This window comes from Aphelocoma coerulescens, chromosome 1A (assembly GCF_041296385.1).
Source record: "Aphelocoma coerulescens isolate FSJ_1873_10779 chromosome 1A, UR_Acoe_1.0, whole genome shotgun sequence".
In the NCBI taxonomy this organism is placed as follows: Eukaryota; Metazoa; Chordata; class Aves; order Passeriformes; family Corvidae; genus Aphelocoma; species Aphelocoma coerulescens.
In genome coordinates, this window is record NC_091014.1 from 6,691,481 (window position 1) to 6,710,872 (window position 19,392).

Here is a 19,392-nt window from a genome sequence, read left to right on the forward strand (position 1 = left end):
CTCCAGTGAAGAGAAGAGAATTCATTGGAGTTCCCATGGTAAATCTTTATAATGCCACATAAAACTTCTAGACAGTCAAAATGAGGCATATTCATATATTTAGGAGAAAGAGAAGAGAAACACAACTTTTCTTTAAAAAGAGAGATCTGAACTTTTTTTTTAATAAATATTTGACTTTGGCAGCTGAAAGAGGCTGAACTTGGCACACTTCTTCCCAAGGGAGGGAAGAGTTTAGCCACTCTCCCGACAAGAGGGTCTGACCCTGTCTCACAAAGTTGAGAAGAGGAAAATGACAGCAAGTCCCTGCTGAATGACCAGGATAAATAAAATGCAGTAAGATTCACATTTATAATTGAACTCTTCAGAATAAACATTTCATTGCCATTTTAGCACATCACCACATCACTTAACATGTTTGGCAGTATTTACTGTGCCTAGAAAATTACGAATTGTGGTTCCATGTCACTGTGAACAGTAACTTTGCAACTCTTCCAGCAGCCTTGGAGCTCCTTCCTTAAACTCCGATGCAGATTTAATGGCCTTAAAAGGAAATGGCCTTAAGCTGAGACAGAGGAGATTAGATCAGGTATTACAAAAAAATTTTTCACTCTTAGGGTGGTCAGGCATTGGAACAGGTTGCCCAGGGAGGCAGTGGAGTCACCATCCCTGGAGGTGTTTAAGAGGCTTCTGGATCTGGCACTGGGTGATGTGGTTTAGTGGTTATGGGGTTACAGTGATGGTGCTGGGTGTACTGATGGACTTAATGAGCTTGTTTCTTCCAACCCTGATGGTTCTATGTCTCTCCTACTAAAAATTTGAAACTAAAATCATATAAAAGGCCTATTTTTTGAATGCTACTTTGATTATTGCCAAATTACATTAACCATGCTTCTTTTTTTAACTGCTATTACCCAAAATCTCAGCATAACTTCTGCTGCTGCCAAGAACCCTCAGAGACCTGTCCTTACAGCTCTTATCTGGAGAGAACTCACTCGTGTACCCACCCAAATCAGCAGGGAGTGCTGTGCAAGAGTTATTGCTTATGGACATGTGGTTCAACAGGCACATGGAAAAAAATATTAAGGAATGCACACAGAATACTTCAGAGATAAAGACTATTTTCCAGCAAGGCCACATTCAAATTACCAAGAAATAGAATCCAAGAGGGGATAAACGGTTGCTCATCATATTGCTCCCTATCAAAAAGCTCAGGGTAAAATAATAACACTGGAGGAAAAAAGTAATCAATAGTTTTATTTGGAGGCATTTAATGGAGTATCTCAATCCTTGACTGAGCTCTCCCTTTCCTTGCTCCCCTAATTCGTTTTTGGAGCATGCTGTAGAAATGCATTAGAGCTAATAAAAATGCAGGGTTTTTTAAAGAGTGAAGTTTGATGGAAAAGAGCAGGTAGGTCTCTATCTCAGCAAAAGAAATAATAAATTCTGGTATTTGAAAAACGCCCCTGGCAATGTGATAATCTCCATCATTAGCAAACTACTCTCAAAACGTGTTCACTGCTTTAACAGGCTCATGGGATAAAGACTAAGAGTATGAGTCACATTCTCAGCTGCTGTGAACTGGTACAATTCCATCAGGATCAGAACAGAGCCACTGTAAGAGTAGCACAAGAATCTAACCCAAATTTTGGAGAGAGCCACATGAATGGGGTGAGGAGCAGAACACATCTGTATTTTCTACCACTAGTAGTTCTATTGTACCACTCTTTATTCTCTAGGGGATAAAAACCCACATAAACAACATTGCAAAATAAACCTCCAATCTGCCCAATCTCACTATGCTGATCCTGGAATATTTATCACCATAAGAGCATCTGCCACAGTAAATATACATCCCCAGTTTCCATTTACTGAGCAGGCAGTAAAAGGAAAAACATGTTTAAACTGAATCACCCAAGTCAGAACACAAAATCTGACAATACTGGTTACTGCTATAAGATAACAATTATTACTCTAAGTTAACACAAACCTTGATGATAACGAAGTCTGAAAAGAACTCCTACAGTGCAGGCAGAAGAAATAAAAGTACTTTTTAATTTTTTGAATCATGTCATGGCTGCATTGATTTTCACAGCTCATCAACAAAGTTACCAGAACAATTCCGTGACTGGCATTCATCAGGGAACAATGGAAAGCAAAAAGTTCTTGTAAAGTTGCAGTAAATAAATTGCAGTTTCTTCTGCCATTTTTACTTCGTAACTGTTAAGGTGTGAACACTTAAAACACTTTAATATATATTAGTCAGAGTCAGAATCCAGATTTCCCAATGAGGACTTGAGCTGTACCTGCCCTAAATTCCAAAAACCAGTATTATTTTTATTTTACTTAGAAAAACAAAACTGTGGCCTTGAACAGTTTTGTTATAAAAGAAAACTGAACACCTCCCTCACAGATGGGTGATGTACAGAGAGAGAAATATAAAAGAATCACCAAGAATATACACACACAAAGATGCTTATATAAGACCTTATAATGTAAATTCTAATTGCCAGCTAAAAATGAAACGTGTGGGACATTTTATTTTTTTTAAATACTTTTGCGTGGCCACCATCTGATTGAAGGACTGAAATCAGTAATTCCAACAGGTACCAAACAAATGAACCTTGCTGATGTTTCTTCCTCAGGGGGATGTTGTTTAATGCTTCACAGATTTCAGTCCAAAGCCTCTCAGGACCTGGAGTGCATTGACCAGGGGTATATTAGTGTGGTGACCTAAGTGCAGGAAGATGCTGTTCAGATTGGCTCAAATTTTAGCTTTCTGTGCCATCCTAGGAAGACACTGAGGCAGTCTGGCTTATCCTGCTCTGACTTTTGGCCTGGTGTTGAAAGGCTCCGAAGAGGATCAGCTCTTTAAACTGGTGTTGACCTTCACAATTGCAAAATGCTGTTCTCAGCTTCTACCCTACTTCAGGATCATGTACAAAGTTTGGGCTGTTTTGCAAACTTCAATCAGACAATGCTCTTGTGACCATTCAACCTTAACATTATGTGGGGCAGGGAGGAAGGGGAGGGAATAAAGCTGTTTTGCTCTTGTAGATAACTGGAGAGTTTCACAAAAAATAAATACAAGGATATATTCAAGAAAAATACATCTTTAAGTATGTGCTTCAATGACAGTCAGTTAAAGCTTAAATTCTTATTTACTTATAAAAATATTGACTGTCATTTGAATTTCTTGCTTTCTTTTACTGTCTTAAGACCTTTAATAACTTTTTAGCTATAAAAATAACTCATAAACTTGTCACTTCTAAATAGACAAATCAATACAGATATTACATAAACTGTCAGTTTCAAAAAATAAAATACCTTTTAAAACATTCTTAGTTGTGTAGTAGGGAACTTGTCACCACCAAAAGGAATAAGGTATTTATTCTAGTAGCTTTTTTAACCATTCCAAAGCAGCACCAAAATCAACTAAGGAATTCAAGGAAGGGGAAGGGGGAAATCCCAGATCCCGAGGCATTACTGGAATGCCTGCTATGAGCTTCAAGACACTCAGAAACTCCTTTAGGTTTTTTTCCCTGAAATTATTCCCTTATCAATGACTGCTAGAAAAAATGCAAGTAGAAGTATCTACAAGGTAAAGAAAACGGCTGACAAGAGAAGAGTCCACAGTAAAAATACTGATGACATTTGCTTTAAAATTTAGCCAGGTTCCAAGACAGGACAGAGAGGAACTGCTTTTTTGGGGGGTGTAGGGTCAAAATTCACACAATGCTGACCAAAAAGATACAACATATCCAAAAATAAGAAGAAAAAAAAAACAATAAAAAACTGAGCAAACAAACCCCTTGTTTTTTATGAATATCAAACATATTCTGCCTTTTTCATTTCCAAAAACAGCCAAAACAGGGTTTTTTTATGACTATTTGTGAAGAGATCTTCGGCATTTCTCCCATTCCTGAAATGCTTGATTGCAAAAGTCATCTATTACAGGCCAAGGCTTATCTGAGCCCACCAGGAGTCCCCCAAGATGGTTTGCTAGACTTCCATCAGCTACAGGCACAGCACGAAGCACCCATCTCCTGCACTTTCTAGAAAAGAATATCTAATCTTATCAAAACAGTGGCAGATTGTATATACAGACACTGGTGCTAGACTTCAGAGGAAAAAATGTTCCTTTTAAAACTGAATGGCACTTTTCACATCAGCCTGACTACTCAGCATTCCTGCACTGTCACATGAAATCAGCAGCAGGATTTTTACTGGAAAATAAATTGCACTGAATAAGGACCATGACTGAGGTTTTCTGGGGAAGGGATATTAGTGACTTTTTTTTTTTCTTTAAATATTTTTAGGTTTATTGGTAACCACATTGCACTTGTATAAAATATGCTGGTCTGCTCTGTCAATACTTGTGGTCATGACTAAGACAAGCTCCCTGACATGGGATTCTCTGAAAGAAATATTACAAAAGTGAAGAGTGAAGTTTTAATAGGCTATTCCATGTAATAGGAATATTTAATTTACTTAATTGCTGTATTAATTCAATATACTATTCCATGTATACCAGGTGTCACTGAGGAAGACCAACAGCACTTGGCAGAAAAAAGACTGTATTAATTAAGAGGAACAATGCTAATTGGAGAGACAGAAGAGACACGTGGAAGGGGATGCTGAGAGCATGACTGGAGATGTACTCTCAGCGGGAGGCACACCATGCCTGGGTGGGGAAAGACATGTAAGACAAGGAGCAGTAGGTGAAAATAAGTAAGAAGCCAGGAGCAGCAGAAAGAAGTCAATGTGTGCAGGAGCTCCTGCACTGCCTGCCACCTCACCGAAGGAACTGGGGTGATCCAAGGGTAACCATGACAAAAAGCAAGGGAAATTTGTCCTGGAGGCAGAGGGGAGACAGGTGTTTCCTCTAGGTGCCTGTTCAAGTGTTACAGCTTGGAGTGTTCCTACCCAGCATCCAAATCAGCAAGCACAATGTCATGTTATTTGGCAGTAAGTTATGAAAAAAAAATCCCCAAGTTGAATCTGCTTTGCCTGCAACACCACATGGCTTAAATAAACAACAACCCACCAGTTTCTTATAGCCTTGCAACAACAGTAGTTGGTAAAGGCCAAATTTTCTACGTTTTAGCCAGTAACGAGAGTTTCACTCTTCCTGGTTCCTGCATGCCTCTACTGTACAATTTATGTTTTCAGCAGAGTAGCTCATAGCTCCTACAATTTAGTCAGTGCCACTGAACAAACTCCTCATGGCTGTATTTTGTTCTGTACACTTTGGTGTTAAACATTTCAGGAGACAGTCCCCTTGGGCTCCCCACAGGTTTTTTCACAGCTTAGCTTTGCTGAAAACCTTTGTCCCACATCCAACTTCCCCCTAAAACTTCCCTTTACTCATTTCAAATAAGTCTCATTATTATAATGCTCTGGTACTTCTCACTGAACATACTTTCTTGTTCCCTAAACTCATTAGGTATTAACTCAGCTATTTTTTCACTTCTACAGGTATTGCAGGAAGACAGTAGAAGTGTTAAGTCTTCAGGTTCCTCAAGTTTACAAATTCCCACTTTAACACACAAACAAGGACACTGGGACACCAGAAGAATTGCAGATCTAGACCAAAACTACTCTTTTAATGTCTCTAGTCTTTACATTCTCCCATCTTCTACCCAGTAGCAAGTTACACAGGCAGCCTGAGTGCTTCATTCCCTCAAAATTATCTTTTCTGCCCTATCAGCAATCAACTGAACTTTGAATGCCCCTTCACAAAGCCAAGGAAAGCTGCAAACGGGACACAGACAAGGAAAAAGAGAAAACTACTGATAGTAATCAAAGCCTACTGTACTTGAGAAAACAAGCCCTAATTTTCTGTCTGGCTCCTCACACCCAGCACCCTTCTGATATAAAAGACATCTCTCAGCTACTTAGTATTTTAAGATGTCAATACAAGCAAGGTTACAAATCCCTGCAGACATTAACTAGGGCACTGTAAATTTGGTACTGCTCCCAGATTTTGTTTTCAATGTGCATCAGCCTGTTTGCTAATTTACACTGTAAACACCTGATAGGTTGTAAGGAATTGTGGGTCTCAGGGATGATAACCTTTTGAGGCTTTTGGTATGTCCTGCTGCATTTCAAACTCTCATAGAACAGAAGTTTCTTTCAGACACAGCAGGGTCCAGTATGACAGCACAGATGACCCAGACCACAGTTAAAATCTATAGTGCAGTATAAATTGTCATTTCAGGGCAAGACAGTTGATATGTTTATTCTAATGATATTTCTTCTATTAGGAGAGATTTTGCTTCTCAGGAAAATATCATTTGCAATGAATTTATCTTAAACAATCATAAAGCAGCCTCGAGAACACTCCCAGGTGAAGTCTGCCCTGTAACAAGACATGGACAAGCTACAAATAGGCACAATTAGTGAAGAGATTATCTGCATACACTGCTAACCTGTGCAGTCTTTATGTAATTTAAATCTTTCAGCTTTCATCCCTTGAAGTTCACTGTTATACAGAAAATTAATTCTGCGTTGGTGCATAAAGATGTTCCTGGGGAAGAGGTCTGGGGTAATGACTGACAGCAGCAGCAACTGGAGAGGACTTGAGTAACAACCTTCTATGCCTTACACATAAAAATGCAAGTATCACAATACAAGTAACAGGGAAAGTTCAGGAGCTCTCAAGGATACCAAAGTCTGAGGTGAGCCCTGCGGTGGCTTCCATTACTTCTGCCCAAGAAATAAAGTAACTCCGACATCCATTCTCTATTAGGAGTGCTACTACTGCAGCTACACCACCAGGCAGTGGTGCTGCTGCTGTGGTTTACCAACACAAGGACCTCTGTGTGTAAAACACATCTCTCTGCATGTCACACATCAGATTAACTCACCCCAATGAAGCACAAGCAGTCTGCAGGTAAAGATGACTTTTTAACTGACAGCTTGTAAAAACAGTAACATTGCAAAAAGGAAGGAAGAGAGGGGAAAAAAAGCCCCCAAAAAACAGAACATACACATCCCCCTTCTCAGTACTATAAATTACATGGCTATTACTGAGTTTTCCACTTATCACTGATTTTTCTGGATTTAAACTGCATTTCATGTATTCAAACAAAAATGTCAAACATCAAGAACATCAGAGAGTCCTAATATTATCAAAAGCAGCAAGTCAGCTTGTATTCAGTTTCTGCAAGCTGGATATTTACATATGCCAAACACAAAAACCCTAATACAATTTAATGCTCTAATCTTCTGTTTGCCAAAAAGGAACAGATTATGTTACAATGGAGGCACCTATATAGGGGAACTGCATCTGGACTCTGGCATTTTCTGACTTAAAGTTAAGATTCAACATTAGGTCCCAAATCAGCAGAGATTTCAGTAAGGTTAAAAAATACATACAGCCAAAAGATCTTTGAAGGACTGAGATACACTGTTGCTTGTATACAACCATTGAGTAACCTTAATGTGTTGGGATCTTTTGAAAAATAAAAATTTTAACAAAAGTTTTATAAATCCTTCCAAGAACTTCAAGTTTGTTTACATCCAACTAAGTTATTCACAGCCAAAATTTATCTGCAATTCAGCTTGAAATATCTTTTTTGTAGACTATCAATTTTCATTCCCGAAGATTTTAAAACTATTTTAAACTATTCCTGTTTTAAAAATAGGAATTCCATTCCCTATGCAGGATCAAATTACAGAAATAAAAAAACAGATAGAAACTGAACTGAAAAGCACAGTGAAAGATTAGCCAGTAGTAACACTTACACAGCAGTTGCCAAAATATCTATTAAAAGGCATAATAATACTTTCACCAAATAGGTAATACAATAAAGAGCCTGAATATTAATAGTAGCAAACTTTTAATCTTATTTTCTTTCCAAGCTTGCTACTTACTGTAGAAACCCAAATCTGTCTGTGACTTTGTAAAGACGGTAGTCAGCATCTTCCCACGGTTCAATCTGAGCACCCTCACGTCCCTAAAGGGAAAGGAAAAAATAAGAAGCCAAATGATGTTTTATGACACAATATATTAATACAATTAAGACAGCATTTAACCACTCAAAGCATAACCTTTGGGACATGGTGGCAGGAAGTTAGAGGAGGGGGAGGAGAACACCAGTCCTAAACTGACCAGCCAGGAAAAAGGAGAGCAGCACACCTCTCCCAGCCCTTATGAACAGAATTTTCATCACAGGAAGTATCTTTTGGTCACTGCTGTACACAGAATACATTTCAACCAGAGTCATAGTAATCCCACACCTGTTGTTAAACTCCACAATAATCCATCAAGGTCCCCACAGAGTGCCTTCTACTCGTTTCATTTTCAAAGTCCATCTTTCCTGAACAATCACCTGCAAGAGCACATCCTGTCAACAGTCCTGAATTAAGGTCCATGCTGACTTGCAGCAGCAGTCAAACAATGCAGCACTGAGTTTCCCCTCAGTGATGCCTTCATTCATGTCCCACTCTTCTATTCCAATTGCCAATCTTGCAAAAGGTCTGCAGAAGTTTAACTCCATTTCAGCCCTATCTACATCTGGTATGGGCTATGCACAGGTTACTGGGTATGAAATCAGGCCACCACTCAGAACACGAAGTGTACTGGGTTTGTGGGGCCAGGTTTTAGTAGCAGGGGGCTCCAGGGGTGGTTTCTCTGAGAAGCTGCTGGACGCCTCCCCCACATCCAACAGAGACAAAGTCAGCCAGCTCCAAAGTGGACCTGCTGCTGCTCACAGCCCAGCCCATCACTGGAGCAGGTCTGGTGGCAGGACTTGTGACCCCATCACTGGAGCAGATTTGGTGGCAGGACTTGTGACCCCATCACTGGGGCAGGTTTGGTGGCAGGACTTGTGACCCCATCACTGGAGCAGGTTTGGTGGCAGGACTTGTGACCCCATCACTGGAGCAGGTTTGGTGGCAGGACTTGTGACCCCATCACTGGAGCAGGTTTGGTGGCAGGACTTGTGACCCCATCACTGGAGCAGGTTTGGTGGCAGGACTTGTGACCCCATCACTGGAGCAGGTTTGGTGGCAGGACTTGTGACCCCATCACTGGAGCAGGTTTGGTGGCAGGACTTGTGACCCCATGGGGAACTTGCACTGGAGCACCTGTGCCTGAAGGACTGACCCTGTGGGAGGGACCAGTGCTGGAACAGCTCATGAGGAACTGCAACCCATGGGAAGGACCCACACTGGAGAAGTTCATGGAGAACTTCAGCCTGTGGGAAGGACCCCACACTGGAAAAAGGCAAGAGTTTAAGGAGACAAACCCCCAAGCAGGAAGGAGCCACAGAAACAACGTGGGATGAACAGACCACAGCCCCCATTCCCCATCCTCCTGCGCCGCTCGGGTGGAGGAGGTAGAGGAAACTGGGAGCAAAGTTAAGCCCAGGAAGAAGGGAGAGGTAGAGAGAAAATGTTTTAGATTCAGTTTTTATTTTCTTATTATCCTACTCTGATTTGATTGGTAAGAAATTAAACAGATTTCCTCAAGTCAGGTCTGCTTTGCCCGTGACAGTCATTGGTGAAGGATCTCTCCCCTACCCTTATCCCAACTCACAAGCCTTTTGTTCTATTTTCTCTCCCCTGCCCAGCTGAGGATGGCAGTGACAGAGAAGCTTTGAGGGGCGTGTGGTGTCAGCTGGCCAGACAGGAGCATGTTTTCTTTATTCCAAGGTGATCCACTCACTCACCTGCACACACTGTGCAAACACCAGCAAGTCTGGCAAATAAAACATTTCATGAACTCTACAAACACAAGTATTGCTCAGTACTCCAATGACACTTATAAAGTCTGTAAGTGGTACAAAAATACCTGACTACAGTGTAAGCAGTCTAGGTATACTCTGTGCCAGGCTTGTCCTGACAGGGGTCCAAGAACAACATGACATGACCAGGGCATTTCATTAGTTCTCCGTAACAATATTAGAAACCATACAACTCACTCATCTTTTACTTTTTCTGCAATGATTTCAGTGTTTCTACTACTATAACCAAATAAATAAAAAGTAAAATGAGAGTCTTTCTGATCTAATAGATACAATGAGCATCCTCAAACACCCCACTTTCACTACTTCTAATACAATACACTCCCTGAAATAGTCCCAAAGTAACTTGCTATGCACCTGAAAAATTAGTTGATTGAGTCATTATCCAGAATATCCCCCATGGAGGGAGAATTTAATTCACCCAGAGGCCAGTGTATCATTAAACATCAGATTAGTACCCGACAGAGTATTTTGAACAACAGCTAGCTGGAATAATGATTCAGTTTTTAAACAGACATATTACTAAAATTCATTATAAAATGTCTTTTAAATTATTAACAAGTTCACTTACTCTGTCATACTTGGCAACTATTTCTGCTCGTTCCTGGGCAAGTTTGATAGCAGCATCCTGCTCAGCATCTGCACCTGTAGAGGAATTAAAATAATGCTGTTCAGATTTTCTCCCTTGTGAACAAAGAACTGAAGCCAAATACTTGAAAAATAAACTTCAACTTCAGGGAGACTACTTCAATGGAGAAATGCCAAAACTATTGTGTCAAAGCAAAATATGACCTTGGTGCATGTCTTGAATACTGCTCAAAGCAAAGTACAGTTACTGCACAGCATCTTAATTGCTGAGTTGAGAATATTTCTGATTTTCCACCAATGCAGATATTAAATACAGTAAAAAAATAATTCTGCACAACCCACTAAATGAAGGACTGAAGAAAGTACTAAAAGCCATTAGAGCTGGCAATTCCACATTCTAATAGTCAGAGAAAGCTGAAACATTCACTGCTGGCTTAAAACAAATGTGTGAACTATTTACAGGATTTGTAGAGGTATTAGAATACTGAAGAAATACTGCATGGCTTCTTCTTAGAAATTGCCTAAAACTTATTTCTCAGAAAACAGGGAAGGGGGGTGTTACAGTGTCAGAACTGCACCTTGGGCAACCCCGAGCTGGAAGAAGTGTAAGGATATGACAACAGGAAGGTTGACAAGCAAGAACAAAAACAATGTGTGAGTAAGCATTAGACATGAGGACACTGCAGATGCAGCACTTAGTACATGAGTGGAGTTCAAGTTTTGGTAAGTCCTGTTCCCTGAGCAGAGACTATCTCTAGAAAATGGACAGGATCAGAGAGCACCAAGGAAGGAAAAGTTGCTGTTTCGAGTACCCAACAACAGCATGTACTTCAGTATCCCAAATGTAATTATATCAAACCAATGAGGTAAATCAGCCTTAATTAGTAAGTTTGTGAAAGATTCAAGAGTTGATTTCTTTTGATTATTAAAAAGCAATGAACTTCAGATAAAGCACAGATTTTAAAAGGTTTAAAATATATTTCAACCTAACACTGTTACAAAAATAACTCCAAGCATGTGTTTTTTTCTTCACTGTCTAGTTCATGGCAACATAACGAACTTCAAGAATTGTACATACCAACCATCTGGGCCATGAAACAGAAAAACAGATCAGATATTACAGTTTTCTACTGTATGACATCAACACAATTATTTGTTCAAACCTAGTGTTCCTTTAATAAAGTTTGCCTACACATTTCTCCACATTTAGACAAGAAGTTGTGCCAAGGTGGCCTTCTAAGACATCTGTTAGATTTAGCATGGTCTCTGCTTCCTTTCACTCCAAGTTTCTCCAGGGGAACGCAAAGAGAACCTCAATGTGACCCGCCACAGACACAAGACCCACCACAGACACAAGCACCAGCATTCAGACAACAGCACTGCTTGTCCCAAGCTTCCCCTAGGGGAAAATCTGGCTGCTTCTATAAATCTTTCATTTATGATCCCCAGAAGTCACACTTTGTTACCCTCACCTGGTCCCCTTTTCCTGGCCAGCATCATTTCCCAATCATATTACCCCTGGTTTATTAGCAAGGACACAGAGCTCTGTCATTTCTTCCAGTGTGTGGCAGAACCAGCACACATGTACTTACACAGTTATTTGAGGGGAAATAAATAAATAAATAAACAAATAATTCAATCTGCTATATTTGGAAGCTTTACATCTCTGAGCCACCACACAGATAAATAATTTCCTCCCTGTAAGGTATGAGGTGAGTAGAATAATTTCACATCGCTCACACTTTGGTTTGTCCAAGCAGAACACTGCTCCTCCCCTGCTTCCAGGTGCCAAATCCACATTTATTCCTAAGCCTGAAGAGGACTCAAGACACAAAGCATTTTGGTCGCAGGTGTGCTTTCTCTGACACAGCTTCACAGCCATTGCAGGGCTCTGTCACAGCCATTGCAGGGCTCTGTGACCCCGCTGCCCACGTGAGCTCTGACCAAGGCACAGCTCCCACACCCCCCCACAGCCCTCCAGAGCCCCTCCCCAGCCTCGTCCCGCGAAAGGGCACGGACACAACTTCACACCACTGCCAGGACATTTCAGCACTATCTCCTCCTCCAGCACAACTACAACAATCTGGCTCCTAATCTTTACTAGCTGGCATAGCGTGTCTACTAAACTGACAATGTCCACTAAAGCTACCAAATCAACAGTGACAAAACGCAGTGGATGAACCCTGGTTTTACTTTCATAGTGAGAAGATAAAGGAACTGTAACCAAAATTAAATTGTGCTTTCTTTTGTAAGACAGATCTGTGCTTATAACAAGTCTTTACAGAAGACCAATTATGGGTTTTTAAAAAGTAAACTTCTAACTTCCTTAGAAACCTGATATTCCCTTCAGCAAATTTAAGTACTGCTTGACCCTAATCTCCACTTCTCCAATGGACAGATGTGGGGGAAAAGCTCCCTTGTTTGAAGTACACCTGCTGCTGAGCTTCAAGAAATAGGGGAAAAGTCCTATCACTAACTTTCAGGCAAAAGAGAGATTAGATTTGAGAAAGAGTGAAAGAGTGGCTGAACGTAAGTGGATAATACTGTAATACACAATAGTCAGTACATTCACATAGTATGTAGTTGATACATTTTTTAAACTAAAAATGGCTTATATTTTTATTTTAAAATGTGCTCAAAAGGACATGCACAGATCTTCAACAATGCAGATAGAGTAAGAGTGCAAGCTCAAAAATAGTTTGAACTTTTGCTTAAAAGAATGCCAAACTGTATTTGCACCAGAAAGCAAGTTCCTGATATATGCTGAAAACGTGGCCATGGCTTACCATCCCTTCCTCTGCATAAGCAATGTGTGAATCAAAATTTGGCATGTTCTGTGTCTCATGACAATTCAATTACATTTAGTGTGTAAATTATCATATTCATTGCCTTTAAAGTAATCCTCTTTGCTTTCTGCCAGAATCATCTTAACCTTCCAGCTGCACTGAGATAGTTCAATACTTCACTAATCCATCAATACTGAAACCCCGGAAAACAGCCTGAGATAGGGACAAGAGGTTATATTTTGGGAGATAAGCATTAAACATGATTTTTCTTATAAGAGGAAATATTTAAATATCTCAAACTTATAAATTACACAGTGATTCCTGATAAAGTAAAAGCTAAATATGGGAACAAAAAAAAGTCTTCGGCACGAAAATACATCACTATGAAATTGAAGACAAATAACTGCTATCCAAAAGTCTTATCAGTTTTATTGTGTTATCTCAGTGAAAGCAGTTAAAGATACAACACAAGTATGATTAAATTTACTAATTAAAAGTTAGCATTACAGATTATACAGGAAACAATTCCATCTAAGTTGAAGTTGACATTAATATACAGTCAATTAAGTAGTATGGAGAACTGATTTGAACTAAAAAATAGGGAAATATATTAGCAATGACCTGATGATAAAATCTCTCAATGATGGGATGCTAAACAGCACTTTCAAGTCCCCCCAAAAATCAGTCAGGCTTACAAGGCACAAGCAGTATGGTTAAAACTCTGCCCAGCAGCAATCATAGAATGACAGGTTGGAAGGGACCTCAAGGACCCTCTAAGTCCAAGCTTTCTTGGCAAAAGCAGAGTCTAGACAAGATGGTCCAGGCACCCTGTTCAGCTGAATTTTAAGTGTCCAATCTTTGGGAATTCACCACTTCCCTGGGGAGATTATTCCAATGGCTCCTCTCATTGTGAAAATTTCCCAGTGTCCTGAATCTCCTCAGGAACAACAGATATAATGCAAACTAAAAACACGTAACACTATGCTCTGTTAATGAATGCTAGACTACCTGGAAGAGACCAACTGCCCTAAGTGACATTTAACAGCAAAACAACAGATTCAAGTAAAAATAAACACAAGCAAAGAAAAAACAAGGTTGTGGCCTACAAATAGTTGTAAAAGTTAAATTCTGACTATAGCAAAACTTCTGAAGGATCCTGCCCCTTACTCTTGCTTTCGTGCCATCTTCTCCCTTCTGTTCCCCAGGGAGGAACAGCAGGTGTCTATGTAGGCACCCACAGACACCAGAGAATCCTGACCCAAAGACCCCCTGTAATCCACCTAAAATCTGTAGGTCGGGGTAGGGAGAAAGCAGGGGGGAAAAAATTGACAACAGTGTAATTTAGTATTCACTTAAATCACTGAGCTAAACACTGAGGATCCCTCCTGCAGTTCCTGCAGTAATTCAGTTTTCCAAAATAAAGGAGCACGAACTGGCAGCACTATCCCTTGTGTTTCCAGCAGTCAAAGAGGAGCTGAACAGCCTGTGACAGCCTGGCAGCACCTCGGCTGCTCCTGGCTGGGGTGGCTAACACAGAGCCCATAGTTACACCTGGCTTTTATCACAGCCTGGCAGAACTGAGCTGCTGCCAAGGGAGAAACAGCCAGAAGACAGTAAAACACTGGTCTTTCCCACAAAAAGAAAAGCTGCTGTTCTACAAGGTTTACTAAGTAGCTGTATTTTGAATTGTTTGTCTAATCCTACATGGCTCCTAATCCTGTTCAGATACAGAACTGCAAACCAGTAAGGCATAGCTTTTTTTAAAGTGATCTCCATGTGCAATCCACTGAGCACTTATCTCTAGTCCCTGCAAAAGTAGTCATATGACTTACAGAAAGGGTCTTTGGGGTTACTCACACTCACTAGAGATAATCTCTCCAAAACAGTCTAAAAAATGACTAGACAGTGTCTCACCTGGAAAAGGTAACAACAGCCAAGGACCTCATCGAGGTAGTATGAAATGAGTTCCACCGAGAGCCTCAGCGAGTTCCTTATGCTCAAGGAAGGTATGAGATACACTGCAGTGCTCATGTATCAGCAGCAGCATAATCAGCTGCCTCTTACACATGTGCCATAAATTTAAGAAGAATCATAGATTTGTTTGGGTTGGAAAAGACTTTTAAGATCATTGAGTCCAACCACTAACCCATCGCTGCCAAGCCCACCACTAAACCACGTCCCCAAGTGCCACATCTACATTATCTTTTAAATACCTCCAGGGATGGTGAATCTACCCCTTCCCTGTGCAGCTTGTTCCAGTGCTTGACAACCCTTTTGGGAAATAAATCTTTCCTAATGTCCAGTCTAAACCAACCCGATGCAATTTGAAGTTATTTCATCTCATTCTATCATTTGTTACCTGGGAGAGGAGCCTGACCCCCACCTGGCTACAGCCTCCTGTCAGGGACTTGTAGAGAGCAGTAAGTTTCCCTCTTGAGCCTCCTTTTCCCCAGGATAAACATCCCCAGCTCCCTCAGTCACTCTTCATAGGACTTGAGCTCCAGCCCATGTCACAGCTCCATTCCCTTGTCTGGACATGCTCCAACACCAAAATGTCCTTCTTGTCATAAAGGGGCCAAAACTGATTCCAGGATTCAAGGTGTGGCCTCATCAGTGTTGAGTACAGAGGGACTATCACCGCCCTGGTTCTGTTGGCCACACTATTGCTGGTACAGCCCAGGATGCCATCGGCCTTCGTGGCCGACTGGGCCCACACTGGCTCATGTTCAGACACTGTGGACCAGCACCCCCAGAAGCTATGCCTCTTTCCATGGGGCTGAGGTTCAATATACTAATAGCATCCTGTGCAACCTTATCCCAAATTCTGAAAAGAGATTTCTCCCTGTTTTTCTCCTTTCACTCACCATCGCTGTCTCTCCAACTGCAGAGCACTCTAAAAACCACCCAAAAATTTAAAGATGTTAATTTCCTTCCCATTACTTAACTAAAATTCTTGCTTGTTTGCACATTACACATTCCATTGCACAAAGAGCTGCACTGGCACAAACTTCTGTCTGCAGGCACTACCACCAGATGCTATGCATCTACACATTCAAAGCACACATCAGAGCAATAAACAAAGTCTCTGGTCATAGCAGAAAGTCCCTTAAATACTCAGGCTGTTTATTTTCCTTCCAGTTCATTCATAAACAACGAAATAAAAGCCATGACGTACACCCAATAGTATTTTGTTCTGGGTACACGATGTTCAAAAGGAAGAATCTTGGTAAATACCTGCCCATCGATACTAAACCTGCTCTGAACAAAAGGCATTAAGTATCATTTATTATACTTTCTCTTCATGCAGAGAACTTCTAAAACAGAGAACTTTTAACATAAAGTGAACTAGTTAGTTAGAAAAGCAATCCCTTTTACACAGCAACACTTCCTCAGAAGTACGTATTGCCAGAAGTTAACTGAGCTACATTTCTTCCCCATTACACATAATTATATAAACAGTATGAAGTATTTAAAACTCAGTTATCACTAATTTGACATAAGATAGAAGTAAAACAGCACAATATAAACAATTAAAGACCAGTACATAAAATTTTACACAACACTTTACCAGTCTTTAGACTGTCATTTTCTTCCCAGTCCTTGTAGAGCTCTGTTTTAGTCTTCATGAAGACTAAATATGGTCTCTTTGCTTCTAGACCATATTCTAAATCAGTTTATCAAAAATGACCAGGGAAAAAGTTCTCCTCCTCCACTTGCTGCATTTGTTCCACACAACTGAGCCACTTGACACGTGCTCCTTTTTCCAGACACAGCCCCTCTACAGCTCCATGAGCTGCAGGGACTCAAACAAAGATGCCATTTGTTAATGCCAAGTGTCACGAAGGCACCACGCTGGTGTTCTCCAGCCCAGCCCACAGCCCTGCATTCCAGCTCATAATAAACAAAAGGATTTGAACAAACAGCCTCAGAGGCCAGGGCTCCTGTAACACATCACTGTTATACTCTTGGGCAAGAATTCTTAATGGTGTTTTCCAAGTGCTGCAGGAAAAGCATCTTACTGAAAGGACTTACTTGAAATGGGGCTTGAAGTACCCTCTTTCTGACTTATTACTTAAGAAACCATGAAATTAGGTAACTCTAAAAATACAGTTTAGATTTCTGTAACTGGCATGCCCTATGTGCAGGATGGAGATTTTACATATTTTCTTATCAAAACTCCTTTATTGCTCAAGATAATATTGGGGACCTGAAGCCTCCAGGACATCAGGAACTGGCAAGAACGCTTTTGACGATAAAAGGGCAAAAATTCAGGAGTCAAATTGGTAGAAATCATCTGCATCCTGAAAACCAGATCCCCATACCAAATATCCCAGGACAAACACACGAAGCCATTCTCCTGAACAGACTCTAGCCCTCACACATGCTCTCTCACACAGACATTCTGCTGCTGATGCCTGCAGCCAGAACCAGCCAGCTCCATATCCTAATCTAAGCAAGTCAGGGCACATACACTACCAGACACTTTGTGAAGCCAGCTGAAAGACGACCCGTGGCACTGGCAGAGGTTACCCAGGGAAGCTGTGGAATCTCCATCCCTTGGAGATATTCATAAGCTGGGCATGGTCCTGGGCAACCAGCTCTGCACAACCCTGCGTGAGCAGGGGGTTGGACCAGATGACTTCCAGAGGTCTCTACCAGCCTCAACCCTTTTGTGGTTTTCTTGCACTCAGAGAAGTGTTAAAATGCCAGGAACAGGAGATCTGAGCAAGTGTGTCAGACAATTCTTTTCTCCCCAGAGACTGAAAAAGGAACAGTTCCTTCAATTGTTTTAACCTTCCTCCCCATATCGTCTGGTAGAGCACCAAGCCTGGAAATGAGCAGCAGCTCCTTTGTCTTTACCACTGATTACTGCCCATGGATCCCACCCAAGCCCAGGTGTCAATAGTTTGGTCTCTGGAATCAGTATGAGTTTAGACTAAGCCAGTGCCATGTCCACCACCAGGCATATTTCCCTCAAAGGCAGCATTTTCTTACTGCTGACACACACAACAGCAATCCTCTTGCTACACAGAAATAATCTTCCACTTTGCTCATAAGAGAACTACTGAACTGGTTTTGTAAAACCAACTACTTTCTGTTTCCTTATCTGTGAGCATATTTGTGGTGAGGATGAAAAGAACTCACACAGAGTGAACACAAGCACTTTTTACAGGTTAACTCTCTCACCCCTTCACCACTTGAAAACAACCTGCTTTTTAGTATCACTGCTGCTCTTCTACCACACACTACAACCAGGCAGCAATAAGCCATATTACTGACAGGTGTACATATCTATATATATGTATATAGATATATACACACACTATAGCTATACTAGAGATATCTATTCTGGTATTTCTCTTATATCTCTCAAGTTTAGCATGTCTGGTTTTGTGAGTGTTTTCAAATAGACTTACACAGAGAAAAGCTATTTTGGCTTAACCGAAATTTCTCTCTATTTCAAAGAAAAGAAAAAAGCTAAAAGATAGAGTAAAACTCTTTGAAAAACAATATATTGCACTATGCATATGAAAATCGATATATTGCACCAAAAAAGCCCATTGCAACAGCAAAACACATGCACTCTCCCCCTAATACTACCATTCAGAGTAGACCAAATTGTAGTTTTACATGAGGAGTAATGGGTAAAAAATAGGAAAGTAAAGATTTAACTTCCCTGAAGAAATGTGACTGAACTCACATCTTAATGAAAAATCAAGTTTCACTATGGCAGAACTCTTGCAGTTTTGCAACATCCCCTATGAGACACTGCACAGTCACCAATGGAAAATGGCCACTTTGGAAATTAGTATAATTAACTGCTACTAAAAACCCACTCAAATCAATTTTAAAGTGATCCCCAAAGGACTCAAAGCAAGAGCAGGGAAAACCAGGCAGCCCTGCTAAGCGATATTCCCCAGAGGAAGCCTATATCAAAACATGAAATGAAAATTTAGGAGTCTATGTATTGCATAGAATTTAAATCAAATACTCTGTCTTGCTTTTAAGCAATGATGGACTAAAGGACTTACAGAAAGTCTACCAATATTTATCAGTTATTGCAATATGTCTATCATTTTATTTTTAATAACATAGCCTTACTAACACCTTTAATTAATGGAGCAATGAAAGCAGAAAACTCAGAATAAACCCACAATAAAACAGAAAAAGAACATATTCCAATAAAATACAGCTTGGCCATTTACTTAGTCCTAATTTGCAATTTGTTTTTCTGTGTGTTTCATGTAAATAAGTACACCTTAAAATTA

At 40.5% G+C, this 19,392-nt stretch overlaps 1 protein-coding gene across 6 annotated transcripts in view; it reads right to left on the reverse strand.

The window, feature by feature from the left end:
- The window catches only part of USP6NL (USP6 N-terminal like), a 112,500-nt gene that overhangs the window by 49,797 nt on the left and 43,311 nt on the right, over positions 1–19,392 (reverse strand). For 4 of the 6 annotated variants that reach the window (XM_069034750.1, XM_069034770.1, XM_069034776.1 and 1 more), the window contains exons 3-4: positions 10,321–10,394; positions 7,876–7,958 (exon numbers count right to left, since the gene is read on the reverse strand). In XM_069034750.1, coding sequence (XP_068890851.1) covers positions 7,876–7,958; positions 10,321–10,394 — 157 coding nt within the window. Of the gene's footprint in view, positions 1–7,875; positions 7,959–10,320; positions 10,395–16,691; positions 16,947–19,392 lie in introns of those variants that run through there. The other 2 variants (XM_069034783.1, XM_069034742.1) reach the window with 2 other exon arrangements.